Here is a 15,372-nt window from a genome sequence, read left to right as displayed (position 1 = left end):
CGACTTTTCTGGCGGCCCTGGCCCCGCAAGGCCCCTTCGGGCGCTTTGTGGCGCTGCGGGCCCGGGGCCTGCTCCGCGTCACTTCCGGCAGCGGGGAGGCGCCCGGCGGGGCCCGGGGCGGCGGCGGCGGCGGCGGCACCCGCGGGCCTGGGCCTGGGCCTGGACCCGGGGCCTGGCCCCGCTCCCGGCCCCGCCATGGCCGTGTTCGACACCCCCCGCGAGGCCTTCGGCGCCCTGCGGCCCGCCTGCGTGCGGCTGACCCAGGCTCAGACGGCCGAGAACGTGGCGCTGCTGCGGGCCCGGCTGGCGGCGGTGGGCGCGGCGGCGCTGCAGGAGCTGCAGGAGTACGTCCTGTACCCGCTGCGCCTCGCCCTCGCCTCGCCGGGGCCCCGCCGGGAGCGGCTGGTGCAGAGCGCGGCGCGGGGCCTGGCCGCCGTGCTGGGAGCCACCCGGCTGCGGGGCCCCGAGCTGCTGCGGGAGCTGCTGGCCGAGCTCTGCGCCTGCCTCGGCACCCCCCCGGCACCGGGACCGGCACCGGGACCCGCCTCGGAGGAGCTGAAGCTGGCCGTGGTGGAGGCGCTGCACGCCCTGATCCATTCGGCCGACGGGGACGTTATCCTGTCGCTGTACCGGCCGCAGGCCCTGCACCTCCTGGGCTTCGCCGTGTCGCTGCTGCTGGGCCTGGTGGAGCGAGAAAGAGCGAGGCAGCTGAAGATCTCCGCGCTGAAGTGCCTGCAGGCCCTCGTCCTGCGGTGCGAGTGTCAGCAGCACAGGCGGCTCCGTGAGGATGAGGAGCAGCAATGTGGGGATATGTTCGCCTCGTTTCTGCCTGGCGTGTCTCTGGCGCTGTCCCGAGTTATTACTGCGGACATCAAACAAGGGCACGCAACCACCGTGGCTGCCCTCAGAGTGTTCTACCAGGTTGTTGGCTTGGTCATGGCTGATGAGCAGCTAGCCAGGATCCCAGAGAATAAAGAGAAGCCGTCAGGGGAACAAAGTGGAGTATCAAAACTGGTGGTCCACAGAGGACCTGACTGGAGTAAAAACACCGCAGAAAAACTCTCTCTCCTCTTGCATAAAATTGTTGAATGTTCTTCAGTTCACTCGCACTGGAAAGTGAGACTGGAGCTGGTGGAACTCGTCCACCACTTAGTGAGGAACTGCAGGCAGTCACTGGTGGACTCATTCACTCATCTTCTAAAGGCCGTGGTCGGGCTGGTTAACGACGAAAACAGTGAAGTCCAGAGCAGATGTAATGAGGTTCTGCAGCACATTGCGGAGCAGCAGCTGGTAGCACACAACAGGGCTCTTGCTGATGTTCTCTCGGAGAACCTCCATTCCCTCGCCACAGCTCTGCCTCGCCTGATGAACTCTCAGGACGACACGGGCAAGTTTGCCACTCTGAGCTTATTGCTTGGCTACCTGAAGCTGCTGGGCCCCAAGGTTAACATTGTCCTCAACTCCGCATCCCACCTCCACCGGCTGTCCAAAGCACTGATGCAAGTTCTGGAGCTGGACGTGACGGATGTGAAGATAGTGGAAGACAGGCGCTGGGGCTCTGGCAGCGGGTACGAGGGCTCCTTGCAGCACGGTGTGCAGAAGGGCGGGTGCCAGAAGAAATATTTCCGCTTCTTCACGGAGGAAAAAGTTTTCCAGCTCCTTCAGCAAGTTTGCCGTGTTCTTGGCTACTATGGAAACCTCTACTTGCTGGTGGATCATTTCCTGGGGCTGTACAGCGAGTCTGCCCTGTACCGAAAGCAGGCTGCAATGGTCCTCAACGAGCTGATTGCAGGAGCTGCTGGCGTAGGGGTGGATGTACTTCAGCAAAGGGAAGTTCCACTGGACGGGGATGATATCAAAGGGGCCATAACATCTGTTCTTGATGAGTACACAGACCAGGCAAACTGGTACTTAGTCACCAGCATTGATGCGGAAGAAGCCAGCCAGGAGCTCTCCGCGAATCACTCAGGACTTGCTGCCCTCCCCGGGGCTGCGTGCGGCAGCGTTCTGCCACCCCCAGACCCGTGTGTAACGACCCGCACCATGAACAGCAACATCTGGCAGATCTGCATCCAGCTGGAAGGGGTCGGCTGCTTTGCCACAGTCCTTGGGAAAGAATTCCGGTTGCTTCTGCTGTCAGCTCTGTACCCAGTGCTGGAAAAGGCCGGAGACAAAACTCTGCTCATCAGTGAGACGGCGATGGGAACGCTGGTGGACATCTGCGAGGCCTGCAGTTACGACTCCGTGCAGCGTTTGATTAACGAGAACTCTGACTACCTGGTGAACGGGATTTCCCTGAATTTGCGCCACGTGGCACATCGGCCGCACGCGTCCCAGGTGCTGGACACCATGCTGAGGCACTCGGATGCCAGCTTGCTGCCGCTGGTAGAAGACGTCATCCAAGACGTCCTGTCGACGCTAGATCAGTCGTACAATCACCAGGCTTCCACCTTCCTCGGGGTCCTCCACTCACTCATGGCAGCTCTAGGTACCCGAGCGATGCTTGCTTTGCACCATTCAGTGTTGGTGTGGCGGAGGGTACAGCAGGATGACAGCTTGGCCTTGCTTGTGGCCAGTGCTAATGCAAAGCTTGCCAGTAGCATCAGCTCTCCGCAGCCAGTCTCTGTGTGGCCTGCAGAGCTGCAGGGACGTGGCCTGTAGGCTCAGACAGGACGGGTGTGCTCCTCCCAGAAACGCCCCGTAGAAGCGCTCGGGGTGTGTGGCTGCATCCTTCAGGGCTGTCCGAGGCGTGCACCATCAGGGAGGGCACGGTGATGTGCCGGCTGGTGCCTGCTCTGTAGCTCTATGCCACGAGGCTCAACAGTCGTTCTTCTCCCAAGGAACCCGTGGTAGCTTGCTGACCTGCAGGAAGGGCCCGCGAATGCTCGGTGACATCTCAGTTCCTCTTTTGCAGTCAAGTGGTTCGGGCCGTCCCACAGCGAGGAGCCCCAGCGGAGGCAGGCTGCTGAGAGGCAGAGCGGGACTTTGGGCCAGGTGCAGGCAGCGATAACAGGGCAAGAAGTGGAGCAATTCTTCCTCGACTATGTCAGACAGAAGCAGGTTGCAGAGGGCAACCTTTCTGACTCTGGTGATGAGGAGGCAGGTCAGTACTGTGCGTGACTGACTGACTGTGCAGCTTAGAGGACGGTGACCTGGGAGGCTTCCTTGTGGCGGATGCTGGGGGTAGAACCGGGTTGAAAGACTGACATGCTCACAATAGTCTCAGATCTGCTTTGAGCTGACTATAGCTCATGTGAGGTGCTGCTTGGTGGTCTTGCTTTGTTCTGTGCTCAGGGGGCAAAAAAAAAGAAAAAAAGAAGGGAAAAAAAAAAAAAAGTAAAATGTTTGCAGATTGAGGCTTGGTCTAGCTCTAAGACACAAAACCATTGGGTATTTTCTCACTCAAGAGGTACATGGGGTTCAGGACCCAAACTTGCCTCTTTCCAGATTCCTACTGCATCTTCCTCAGCCTCTCTTGGGAATCTCTGTACCATTTTCTCCTGGCTAATAACGCTGCTGCTTCCTTCCCACCTTGCCTTGAAAGGCCCTGCAGGCATTCATGCAGGGAACTTTTTAGCCTTTACTGGGCTGTGCCGAAATCCTGACCTTTAAATACCTCATCTCTAAATATCCTGGCTTTTCATTTTCAGTAAAAATCAATGGGAGATAAAGAACTCTGGGGTGAAGAGAGACTGCAAATGTCACACCAATTGCATTGTCCAGTAAAGAAAGCAAAACTTCCCCAGTCCCACAATCTGAATCTGCCACTGAACTCACAGAGCTCAGGCATATCCATTTATATCTAAGCATGCTCAAAAATGCCAAAGGTCTCAACTGGGAATTTGCGGAGCAGTTTTGTGTGCGTGTTGTGACCTCCCAGAATCTCCAAGTCCTTTTCATGGCTTCAGTAACAGCTTTGTCTTCCAGATGAGGTTCCCCCTGTTGCTAAACTTGAGCCAAGCAACTCTGACACAGAAGGAGAAACTCCTCTGCCCAGCCACGCTCAGCTGGCCAAAGACGTGATGGGAAGGTGCATCCACTTGCTGTCTGACAGGAGCCTCCGTGTGCGGCTGAAAGTGAGTAACCGCCGGCTTTGAGGGGACAGGTGGTGCCCGTGGGGGGGGCTGGTGGCTCCTCAACGTGTACATGGTGCACGTCGGGCCTCCTGCTGCAGCGAGGGCAGTGCTGCCATATGCCTGACCAGGACAGCCCCGCCAAGTGTTGGCAGGAAGAAGGGAGGCAGCTTCCTGCAGGCAGCGTCAGGAACGGCAGCCAGGCTGATCCTGAGGGTGGCTTCGCGGCGGGCACCTTTCCTTGGCACACACAACCATCAGGTCTCGTGCCACAGCCTGAGGTGCAGGAAGGAGAGGCATCTTCCTCCCGTCCTCCTTCCTCACTCAGACTGTAGTGCACAGACTAAGGAACGTTTGAGAAGTGCTGGGGTTATGATAAGCATGGCTAAAAGCCTGTCTCTCTCTTTTTTTTTTTTTTTTCTCAAATTATGAAAATCCTTTGAAGGTGTCCTCCTTTTAAACTGCAAAGCAAGACAGAAAATGCAGCAGTGAGGCATAACCCAGATTCTCAGTGCAGCATCCCCAGTCCTACAAGGTGATCTTGCTGCTGTGCAACAGGAGCAGTAGGGTCCTAGTGCACAGCCCAGCCTGCAGAGCCTGCCTGGAAATTGTGTCCTGGTTCCTGCCTGGCCCCATAGCACGGCCGGGTTATGTCCCTGGGCTGCTCAGTGCTTTCAGAGCTCCGTGCTCTGTTCAGTTATCCCAGCTCATGCTGAGGTGAAACAGGACCCTCTTGGATCAGATCCCTTCTTTTTCCTTGCTCCCTGCTGTGATGCTGGGCCCCCACATGAATGCCTGCTGCTGGCACTGCAGCACTCTGAAAGTCTGTCCTCTGCCCCCCGTACGCAGGTCCTGGACGTGCTGGAGCTCTGTGTAACCGTGCTGCATCCTCACAGAAACCATCTGCTTCCCATGGCTCATCGTGTCTGGCCAGCTCTCGTCACCCGGCTGATCAGCGACGACCCTCTGGCAGTGCTGAGAGCCTTCAAGGTACAGCAGTGAGTCTTTGCCAGCAGCCTTCAAGCTGCTGCTTCGAAAGCAAGCAGCTCAGGCACTGCGGTGGCCAGTGAGAGGAGCGCTGAGTTTGGGGAGTGATTATTTTTTTTTGTGTGTGTGTTGTTCGGATCACAGGGTCGCCACCCTGCACTGGGTGGGCTTGTACCGCTCTTAACCACAGCGTGTCCACAGATAAAACCTTGACACTGTTCCTGGGGGAAACAGCAGTGTTCATAGTTACTGCAGGGAAGAGCAAAGTGGTTCTTTTGCTACCTAAGCAGCTGACTGTCAGCAGCAGTGCATAGTACAGCTTGCCCTTGCTGGAGCTGCAGTCTCAGTAACCCCCTTTGGAAGGCTTAGACTGAAGAGACGGGAACGTTTAGCAATTGAGGCATTGGCAGGGGAGGGGAGAGGTTAAGCAAAGACTTAGCCTCATAATAGCACTTTAAAAGAGTTCCTGGCCATGTCTTCTGACAGCATTCTCGTCCTGAATCACAAGTTAACCAATAAAACGTGATGCCCAAGGTTGACAGCCCCAGAGTTTCACAGGGCTTCCTGTGCTGTGCAGACTGAAATTCATTTTCAAATCCTTCAGTGTGAATAAAAGGAAAGTTTTGATTCCCCAGATTCAAGAAGCCAGGCACTAGAATTTCAGTGTGCCTGCTCTAAAAAGGACGAGATCACTGCATTAAAAACTAAGTACTGGAAAGTTCAAAGGATAATTACAGTTAACATTGCATTTGGGTTTTGTTGTGAGAAGTCCCATGTGAGTGTTACCTTTCTACATCTGAGGACAGTAAATTTAGTGTCAGTGTAAGCCAAACACAACATAACCAGGATCTCAGTCCAGCCCACTAAGACCACTTAGTGGAACTTCAGTGAAATTCCAAGGGAGAGCCATGTTCTGGCCACTTGGGTGAGCCCTGTAGATTCCCCCCTTCATTTTCATACCCGTTTAAGGCCATTCTCTAGGCCTGTTTGGATTTTATCCTGGGTGCACACCAATAGTGCTGGGTGCCCCATGCTGCAGTGTATTGGCCTTCCTGTTACACGGCATGGTACTGATGGGCTGTTGCCACCACACAGGTGATTTATATGTTAATAGCATCTTCCATCAGGCTCCTTCAGCAGTTCTAAATAGGCCTTCACGAGTCAGTCGGACTTTTACCATGCTGAGGAAAGAAAGGCAGTCCCAGGGGGTTAACAAGGTGAAACAGAAGAGCAAGGAGCAGCTCGGTCAGCCTCGCCATCAAGTGTTTGCCTTCTGCTTCCTGTGGGAAGTGGAGGCAGTGAGATCACATCGCTTTCAACTGTAAGAAATTATCAAAGGAGCTGCTTTATCCCCCGGTGTTGCTGAGAACAATATTCTCGAGGAGCCTGCCCACAGACCTGTAGGCACACATCCTCCAGTAACTGATGTTTCTCCCCCAGGTGCTGTGTACCCTGGCTCAAAAGTGTGGGGACTTCTTGAGACAGAGATTCTCCAAAGACGTCCTGCCTAAGCTGACCAGTTCCCTCCTCAGCCAGGCCCCAGCAAGTGCCAGAGCCGGGCCTGTGTACAGCCACACACTTGCCTTCAAGTTACAGCTGGCTGTGTTGCAGGGACTGGGGTCTCTGTGCGAGAAGCTGGACATGGGTGAGTACCAGGGGAAGTGCAGGCTGTACGAGATCTCTGCCCAACGTGACTTCTCTCTTCATCTTGGCTGACCAGGCCTGTCCTGGTTTCTCTTCCTGCTGCTGCCCCATGGGACTGGTTTCCAGATCTTCTCCAGCCTCATCCCACTCAGGCCCTGCTCGGCCTTAAACTGTCCTCTCTCAGAGCTCGGTAAAGAGAGGCTACTCACTCCTTACTCCCCAAGACACAAATGGGGAGAGAGCTTCCCAGTACCGTGCAGAACCTGACTGCTCATCTCATTTGTGCATGAGAAGTGGGTACAAAGTAGAGTGCTTGAGTTGCTGCAGCCAGACCCGTTGGGTCATGCTTTGTTCGTAATTAATGAAAGAACTGGAAACCAGATGAGACTGCTGGCTAAGCTGCCTGGTTCCATGCTGGAGCATCTCTCTGGATGACCTTTTACATGCAGCACGTCCTGCTCTTCTATGGAATGAAACTCTCTGAAATTCTTCTAGGTTAAATTTCTGGAGCTGACTTTGATGAGGAAGAGGGTTTGCTGGCTAGTTGCTGTTTTCCTGTCTCAAGGCCCTTGATTGCTTTCCTAGCTCTACTGCAAGGTTTTCCAGAGGGGAGATCAGTAGAGCTCTGGGTCAGGCAGTTCAAAGGCTCAGAAGCCACTTGCTGCCAATTTAGAGCAGATTCAATTAGGTGGCAGCAGCTGAGTAGGTTACCTCCTACCCTTCTTTTCTGTTCCGTCTGCAGGTGAGAGCGACCTGAATAAAGTGGCAGATGCTTGCCTGATTTACCTCAGCGCCAAGCAACCCATGAAGTTGCAAGAAGCTGCCCAGAGGTAATGTCTTTTAATGCAGGTCTATCTGGTGTACAAGTACTGTGGGAAGAGGGGGAGAAAGATAACCCCTTTCCTTTTGCCCCTTTCTCATTCCTTCCTCCAGCACATCTGTGTCCTGTAGAACAGGGTCTCTCATAGAGGTTAGCCCTTGCTCTGAGAAGGCTGCGAGAGGTTAAAAGAGCATAAACAGTTCAGGTGAGCATGCGTTTGCCCTGTGAGGTGTTGACAGACATACTTGACTAGTTGGTGTTCGAAATCCTGCTCAACATGTTCCTGCTGTCAGGATAAGAGATCGCTGCTGCCGTACGTTGTCACCTGGAAACAAGGGCAGACATTTCACCAGACAAAATGAGTCCAGTTACAGAATGCAGAAAATGAACAGGAAAGCCACACATCTCCGTTTCTGCTGAAGGACAAGGAAGAGCCACTCTCTCTCTGTGGCCCACTGTCCCTCTCTAATGGGAGAGGCAGCCAGCTGTGAGCAGGTTCAGCAGGCACTGCGGATTTCAGAGGGCAGAATGTTAAAAAGGGAAAAGCTGTCAGCTCCCTTTCACCTGAGTGCAGGCCTCCCAGGGGTGTGCGAGGTGTGAGGAGCTTTTGTGTGGCTGGGCAGCAGCTTAGACAGAGGGAGCTCTCAGAAGCCGTAGCTGTACCTTTGTTTGTATTCCTGAGTTGGTGAGAGTCGGTTTATTTTTACCTTAGTGGCTTTTATTGCATCGCTGCAGGCTTCAGCAGCATTTGTTCTGCAAAGGGGTTCTTTGCTGTAGGCTTGCATACCCTTGATAGAATATAACGTGCATCTGTGTAAGCAATGCTGGCGTGGGAAACAGAACACCGGGATTTATCTATTTGGAAACTTAAGCTTTTAAATCATTAACAAAGCAGGCTGAAGAGCTGTGTAATTTCCACCCCCCACACGACAGGGGTGGGGAGTGAATACGGAATTGGCCCTGTGATGCAGTAGGGTTATTAGAAGGAGTGTTATGAAGCAAGCTCACTGCTGTTGGAGAAAGGGGAGCAAAGCTGTCAGCAAAGACAGGTTTCTGATATATATATGTTTTTAAGAGAAAAATGCCACGTTACATTGCTCCCCCCATGCCTTTGATGCACCATACATGACGTATTTTACTGAATGGACCAGGGTCTTGTGTGATTAATTATCTTTGTTGGCCAGACACATGCATGCATCATGTCTGGCCTGATATTAACCATGCATATGGTAACAATTGCAGTTTTTACAATTTCCCTACAGTCCTTGTCACCCTTTTTTTTAATTTGTTATTATTTTAGTCCTATCTAACCCCTGGTCTTAGAACCAGGCTGGATCAACATTAAACATGTCGCAGTCACTTTCACCTACAGTGTGCATGACTGATAGCAGGTTTCAGTTTGGAAAAGTCAAAATTAGTTTGCACTGTAACAGTCAACTAGCAGCAGGATAAGAATCACTTCTCAGCCATGTTTCAGCTTCCTTTCTTAGGCTGCTTAACCTCCAGGTTCCTGTGAGCTCCAGTCCTTTTCTTTGCTCTCCATGTGTCTGAAAGTAATCCTGCAAACTGACTTCGACTGTCACATGTAGGGCCCTTTGCATTGAGACAAGGGCAAATTATCAGCCTGCTACATGAAATTTTCTGCATTTTAAATGCTTCTAAAAGCAGATAGAACAGAACTAATCTTAGCCACAGCCTGAGTGCCAACATACATCACATAACTCAGCTTTATCACTACAGAAATCACACAAAGTAAAAGGATGCTTGGAATCAGCTTGCCATATTGATTTATACTGAGTGGCCTTTGCTCACCTTTTTGGATTCTTACACAACTCACGAGTTGTGACCTGCCAGGAGGAAGGTTGGCTCTTACAAAGTCAGTTATAGCTGCAGTAACTCCCTGCATTGACTTTGATTTTAAAGTGAAGGTATGCAAAGGACCGAGCAGGAATTTTGGGCCAAGGTGCTGGTGTCACAAAAAAAAAAAAAAAAAAAAGCACAGGGTGTGGGGGGTTGTCTGTCTTCTAGGAATGTTCTTGTGCTCCAGGGAGGCTATTTAATCCCATTTATGGGATCCTGTAGTTTTATTAGATGAAGCAGTGGGAATAAGTGAATTTGGTAAATGCAGCTTTGTGCAATACTCAAGAGGCAAAAATAGATGATGGGAAAAAAAATGAACCCCAGCATCTCTGAGAAAGAGAAAATGGGACGGGACAGTAGGCTTTACTGTGACTGCTGGTAGTATTCCAGAAGAGAAATATTACCAAAATATTGTTTAAATTTAAAAAATAAAAATAAAAATGAGGAGTTTGGGAATGCCAGGGAACACTAGATACATCTTTGCTTTTATTGAAAATAAACCAATGTACCCCTGGGTAAAGCGACCAGAAACACTTGAGCAGCTAAGGGGCTGTGTTGTAGGGACATAGCCTGGGAACAAAGTTACAGAAATGGTGTTAACTGGAAGTCACATTGTGTAAAACTGAGCTTCTGATCAATTTATTAAGTGGCAACATCTCTGACAAGCTTCTCACTTTGGGGGAAGAAAAAAAAAACTTTGAAGGAAAAGAGATTAAGAAATTGTCATTGGCCTATGTCAACACTTTACAAATAGCTCTACGTTTTTTCCATTTTGAAGTGACTGTTTTGAAATTTACACTCCTTTTCAATAAATGTTTACAGTCTGTGAAGTTTACCATTTGACCTTTCAGTCAGCGTTCTGGATAGGAATGTTTTTTTCTAGGATGCAGAAATAATTTCTCCACTTCTTACTGAAGTCTGTGGTGAGCTGTATTTAGTTAAATATCCAACATAGCTGCAAAAGCCAGAAAGAGTTGTCCTTTTGCCAGCCTGTTCACACTGTGCCGTGGCTTTACTTAGAGCTTGGGAAAATACAAGGCACCAGAATAGCCTAACTCTGCTTTGCGCCAGTAGAACAAGTTGTTTAGCACAACTGGAACAAATATGAGCTATTTTGGGATCTTTTTAGATACCAAATTTGATTACACGGCATTAGACCTCTTTTGGTTTGACTGTGTAGCTTATTGGATACTTATTGACAGCTGTCATTTGCAAGCTGGGCTGAGGTACACTAAAACAGCCACCTGCACAAGGCAAAACTCAGTAAAATTATATTTAAGTAAAAAAAAAAAAAAAAAAAGCCAAAACAGAAAACAAACCTGGATTAACCCCAGGTTTCTTTGCCATGGAAACAGGTTGCTTAGGAACTGTCCAAGAGTTAGTTTGGAAATGTTAAAGTCAAGTTGCTCTTTAAGCTGCATGGCTCTCTGGGTTAGCAGGAGATAATGACACACCTCAGGCCGTTACGGGCACGAGGGGCCGTGGGGTTCTCCAGGGACCAGCTAACCTCTCGAGGGTTGCTCTCTCCAGACTGAGACGAGGCTGAAGACCAGGGCGTTTCCGCTGTGAATGTAAGAGTTAAAGCTGTGTATGTGCTGGAAAAGCCAACGCCAGCTGAATGCCATTCCCCATTCACTTCCTATTCATCTGTCTTGCCCAGGACTATCCCCAGCCATAAGGAGCGAGGCTGAGCCCTGTGCCCATCACAAGCCAGGGGACACCACCAGGGACCTGCTGCTCCCACTGCCATGGCCAAACGAGCACCAGGAGAGTGCTGGCAGCTGCCAAGGCTTGGAGAGCAGCACAGGGCTCTCAGAAGGTGGCAGCTCCAGAGCCTGCCCTGGCAAGGCTGCCCATGCTCCTGCTCAGCCTGGCAGCCCCGGGAGGCTGGCACTTGGGGCAGACCTGTTCCCCCTGCCCAGGCAGCGTAGGTGCAGTATCAGAGAGCTAGGGGAATAGAGAGACCCTTCAGCTCACCTGGGCCAGGCTGTACCACAAAGAAGGCATTTTGTGCTGTTGCCAAACACAGCGATCACGTTGGAGCACGTTCAGGTTGTCTTCCTCTGGAAATGACAGGCAGGCTCTGCAAGCACAAGTCTCACCCACAGAAGAGGTGACCCTCTGAGTTTAGCACCCCGCTCGCATGATGCTGAGACCAAAGCCCAGGTCAGTTATTCGCCAGCTTTGTACTGAGGCCAATAATATACTGTGCAGCATAAGAACTATTTCCTGTCACTCAGTGGTGGATTGAAACCACTGAGCTGTCTCTTGGGCACAGGAACCATCTTAATGACTCTGTCTAATGAGCCTCCAAATCTATCAATTGTCAGAGGCTGCAGACAATGCCAAAGCTTTCCGTAGCTGCCTATAATGACCCTCTTGAGCGCAAATCAAAAGGCCTTCTCCTCACTCTTTCCTTTCTTCCCCTTGTTTTCTGAAGTGTTTTCCTCCACTTAATGCACGTGGACCCTGACAGCACCTGGCTCCTCCTGAACGAGGTCTGCTGCCCTCAGCTGTACGAGCCTCCCCACGCCAGCTTGCAGCCTGTGAAGCTTCGTGGGATGGGGAGGCCGCGGAATGAGTTCACTGACAACGTCCTGCTCCTGCTGGAGAAGCTGCAGCAACAGGAGAGCAGAGTGCTGCAGGCTGGCACACAAGAGGCATCTCCTGCTTGACAGACCTGCACAGCAGCTGGCAGAGGAAAGAGAACCACCGGGATAGTTCTCACTTACAGAAATCCTGACATTTAGGCCCTGATTAATTCCAGGGAAAACCATTGCATGGGCTGGGGTACTGGCTGAGACACCTTGCCCATGGGCAAAAGTTTTTTGTTTTCTGTTTGTTTTTTTTTGTTTGTTTGTTTGTTTAAGTGTATGAAAATGAGGTGGGTACCTTACCCTTACCCTGGTTCCTTCAGGCTTGTACTTCTCTGCACATGGTGTTGGAGGAAATCCAAGGGTCACAGCACATTTGTTTCTTCCATACAAAGTGTTTTTCCAGAAATTACTTCCCAGCACTTGCTTGTTGGGTGATGCCCTTTCAGCACCTGACACGCACACTTCTGACTCCCCACACAACTGCAGTGCTCTGTCCAGTTCACACCTGGAAAGTCATCTCCCAGCCTGAAATGAAAGTTCTTCTCTGGCCTTAACCTTCTGGGAGAGGCATTAGTTTTGGGTACATCAGAAATCTTTGTCCGATACTAACTGATACTAAAAACAAGATTTAAATGCATTTCCAGTAATTCCTCACCAGTATTGCTGACAAGAATGGCATCCCCATATCCCCATAGAAATACCAAGGCTCTTCCCTTACAGTTTGCAAAAACTGGCCAAATGGATTGTGCCACTTCATTCTCACTGTTGAGCTGTGAGAGTGTTTTTAAGAAAACAGCCAGCCTTGGTTTAGTTATTTAAGTGATTTAAGAATCTGGGAATAAGCCCAGATTGCAGCTATTCTGTGCAGGCTGTTTCTCAGACCTGCCAGATTTTTAACACCCGCCCCAAGGACTAGATGAAGCGTCTGCCCCTGCCCCAGGACAGCTTCCCTGGCAGGTGCCTACCAGGTCAGATGGCGACACTTGGTGTGAGCACCTTGGTGCTGTGCAGCCAGTGGGGGAGCAGATGAATCTGCAAGTCCTGCTTTGCCCCTGCCAAGACTTCCAGAACCACAGCACAGCCTCACCGCTCGCTCACCTGGAAGCTGCACTGGGGCACCCCCCAGCCCCACGTCCTTGGGGCTCCTTCCCACGAGGCTGTCTGCAAGTGCTTTGTTTGCTCTCAGACCGTGCCGTGCGCTGGATTCGTCAGCCTCACCCAGGGACAACTGGCTCCTTTCAGACAGATGCTTGTGGAAGTTTTATGCTAGTGAAGTGAAAGGACAGATCTTTACAATGAATTTGGAAGCAAGCTGAGAAATATTAAAAAATTAAATTGAATAAAAACAGTGCAATAAACTGATTGTTAAAGGGAACAGGCTTTGTGTGTTTCTGTTGGGGATCCCAGGTGAGCATCCAGAAGGCATCTCAGCTCTTGGGAGCGAGGGGACTGCTGCTGATGCCTGTGCACACCCCTCATTGGAGATGGCTTCCCCTCATCTTCCTGTTACTTAGGCTTTATTCCTGGTTGTTTTTCCCAGGAAGACAGCCTGGTGGCTTCGTTCCAAGTAGGACAAGGCTGCGGTTCAGCTTTCACCCCTTATGCTTTTTAAAATGGATATTCAGTGCTTAACATTGGGCTGCATTTTGTAGGAGCCACTCAGAGCTGATCTGACGGGAAGATGGGAGAAGCAGGCAGGTGAAATATTACCTTTGGTCTCCGAAGCACTCCCGGGGTTGCTGCAGAAATTTCTAGATCGTTGTAGCACTTTATAAAATTCCTCTGTCAGGTGCAGGCGTTGCATCAGACCGGCATCAGATGAATCAGCAGCACAGCGATGGCACTCGCTGCTCCTGCCCGAGCCATCTGTTCGGTCTCTCCACCCACTGCTTCTCCCTGCCCTCGCTGTAGCCAGCAGTATGGGGCTGTCACGGGCTTGTCACGGGCTGTGCCTCTTGCCAGAGAGGTACAAGTTAAACATTGCTGTGGGAAACCCGTGCCATTCTGCAGCTCGATAGCAGCCCCCAGCCAGCCCGGTGAGGAGCACCCTGCCCATTACCGGCCTTCACCAGCTCGTCTCAGGCTGCAGATGAACGATCCGTCAGCGCATGCTCAGCCACATTTGGATTTGTCACCTCTGGGAAGCAGAAGTACCCCAGCCTTGCTGGAGTCACCTCAGCTGAGACACAAGGCAAGCTGAAAAAGAAAAACCAGTACCCTTTCTTCTAGCTTTTTTGTAGCATAAAAGCCCAGGCCTCACACCAGCTGCTCCGCATTCCCCTGCGGCCACAAGCATGCTAGTTCCCATTCCTAGATATCAGCACCTTCGGATCCTGCCGTTTCCCTCACACGAGTGACCTGAAGCATCTCCGAGGCTCCCCACCAGGCCCACCGCGAGGTGCTGGAGGGACCCGGCTCGGGGATGAGCACCCATGGAGGGGACGCCAGGGGAGGGCTGAGGCAGGGAACAGTCCCACAGCACCGCTGCTGCTCAGGACCCAGCACAGATGACTGCAGGAGCAGAGGGGCAGTGGCACCACAGCTTCCACACACAGCGTCCCAGGAGGTGTTCCTGCTCCTCGGGAAGCCACCACACCTCCTGTGGTGCTCTGAGCCCCCCCCAAGGCAGGCCCTGGGCCCTGCAGCCATCCCCGAGCTCCTCGCCCGGTGGGGAACCACTGCTCAAGGCTACCAGAGGGACTGGGCCATCAGCCCCCGATCCTGGGGTGCCACCACCCCGACATCCCTCCCCGACCGTGGGCTGGGTGAGGGAGGCAGCGGCTGCCTTTTCTCGGCAGGATGGCACAACCGGCAGGAGGGCTGCAGCAACGGGAGAGGAACGAGCGAAGTTCTAATTACAAACTTCCCCATGTGGCAGAGCTGGTGGCAGGGGAACAACTGGAAGCGGCTGCATCGATCAGGAAGGGGCCCTCGGGCTGTCATTTCAGCCTGGGCTTCCTGCTGGCCCAGCAAAGCAGCCGCCCGGTTCCTGGGCTGGGTACGCTCACAGAGAGCCCACCGAGCTGGGGGGGCCGGGCTGGGCTCACCGCTGCTGTCCCCACACCCCATGGCCAGACACAGGGGGTCACCCCCAGAGGCAGGGGGCACGCGGTGGGGCCTGGGCTCCATGCTGTTGAGCGGGTCGGGGTGCTGGGTCACCACGCTGTGTGCCATGGTGCCCGGCCACGTCCCAGCCATGTCCCATCCTGCCAGCCAGCCTCTGGCACAAGTGATGGTGCTGAGACCCCCGGCACTGCCATCCCCAGGCGTCCCGGCCATCCTGCAGGCCGGCAGGGAGAGGGGCTGGCCTGCTCCGCCACACGGCCGCCTGTCACAGCTCTTCCCAGCTTCGTTATCACCCCTGCTTTATTACAGGCAGAGTAAATTGCTT

At 52.5% G+C, this 15,372-nt stretch overlaps 1 protein-coding gene and 1 long non-coding RNA gene across 4 annotated transcripts; one reads left to right on the top strand and one right to left on the bottom strand.

The window, feature by feature from the left end:
* The first annotated feature begins 30 nt into the window (after positions 1-30).
* Positions 31-13,356, top strand: TTI1 (TELO2 interacting protein 1). 3 transcript variants are annotated; one of them, XM_084538115.1, is made up of 8 exons: positions 31-2,488; positions 2,915-3,103; positions 3,928-4,076; positions 4,923-5,063; positions 6,501-6,705; positions 7,447-7,534; positions 7,638-7,729; positions 7,818-10,702. In XM_084538115.1, the coding sequence occupies exons 1-7, from the start codon at positions 196-198 to the stop codon at positions 7,708-7,710; spliced, it is 3,138 nt and encodes a 1,045-aa protein (XP_084394241.1). In that variant the 5' UTR covers positions 31-195; the 3' UTR covers positions 7,711-7,729; positions 7,818-10,702. The 3 variants fall into 3 exon arrangements, with proteins under 3 accessions (XP_084394241.1, XP_084394240.1, XP_084394239.1); XM_084538114.1 differs by having other exon boundaries at positions 7,638-10,702; XM_084538113.1 differs by lacking the exons at positions 7,638-7,729; positions 7,818-10,702 and adding an exon at positions 11,825-13,356 and having other exon boundaries at positions 32-2,488.
* LOC311445732 lies at positions 9,381-12,420 on the bottom strand. The gene is made up of 2 exons (XR_014698602.1): positions 12,282-12,420; positions 9,381-11,447 (listed from the first exon to the last, which is right to left on the bottom strand). It is a non-coding gene; the product is annotated as an uncharacterized lncRNA (long non-coding RNA).
* Positions 13,357-15,372: the final 2,016 nt, after the last annotated feature.

Source organism: Aythya ferina (genome assembly GCF_964211825.1).
Source record: "Aythya ferina genome assembly, chromosome: 16".
NCBI lineage: Eukaryota > Metazoa > Chordata > Aves > Anseriformes > Anatidae > Aythya > Aythya ferina.
This window is presented reverse-complemented; position numbering and strand designations above follow the sequence as displayed.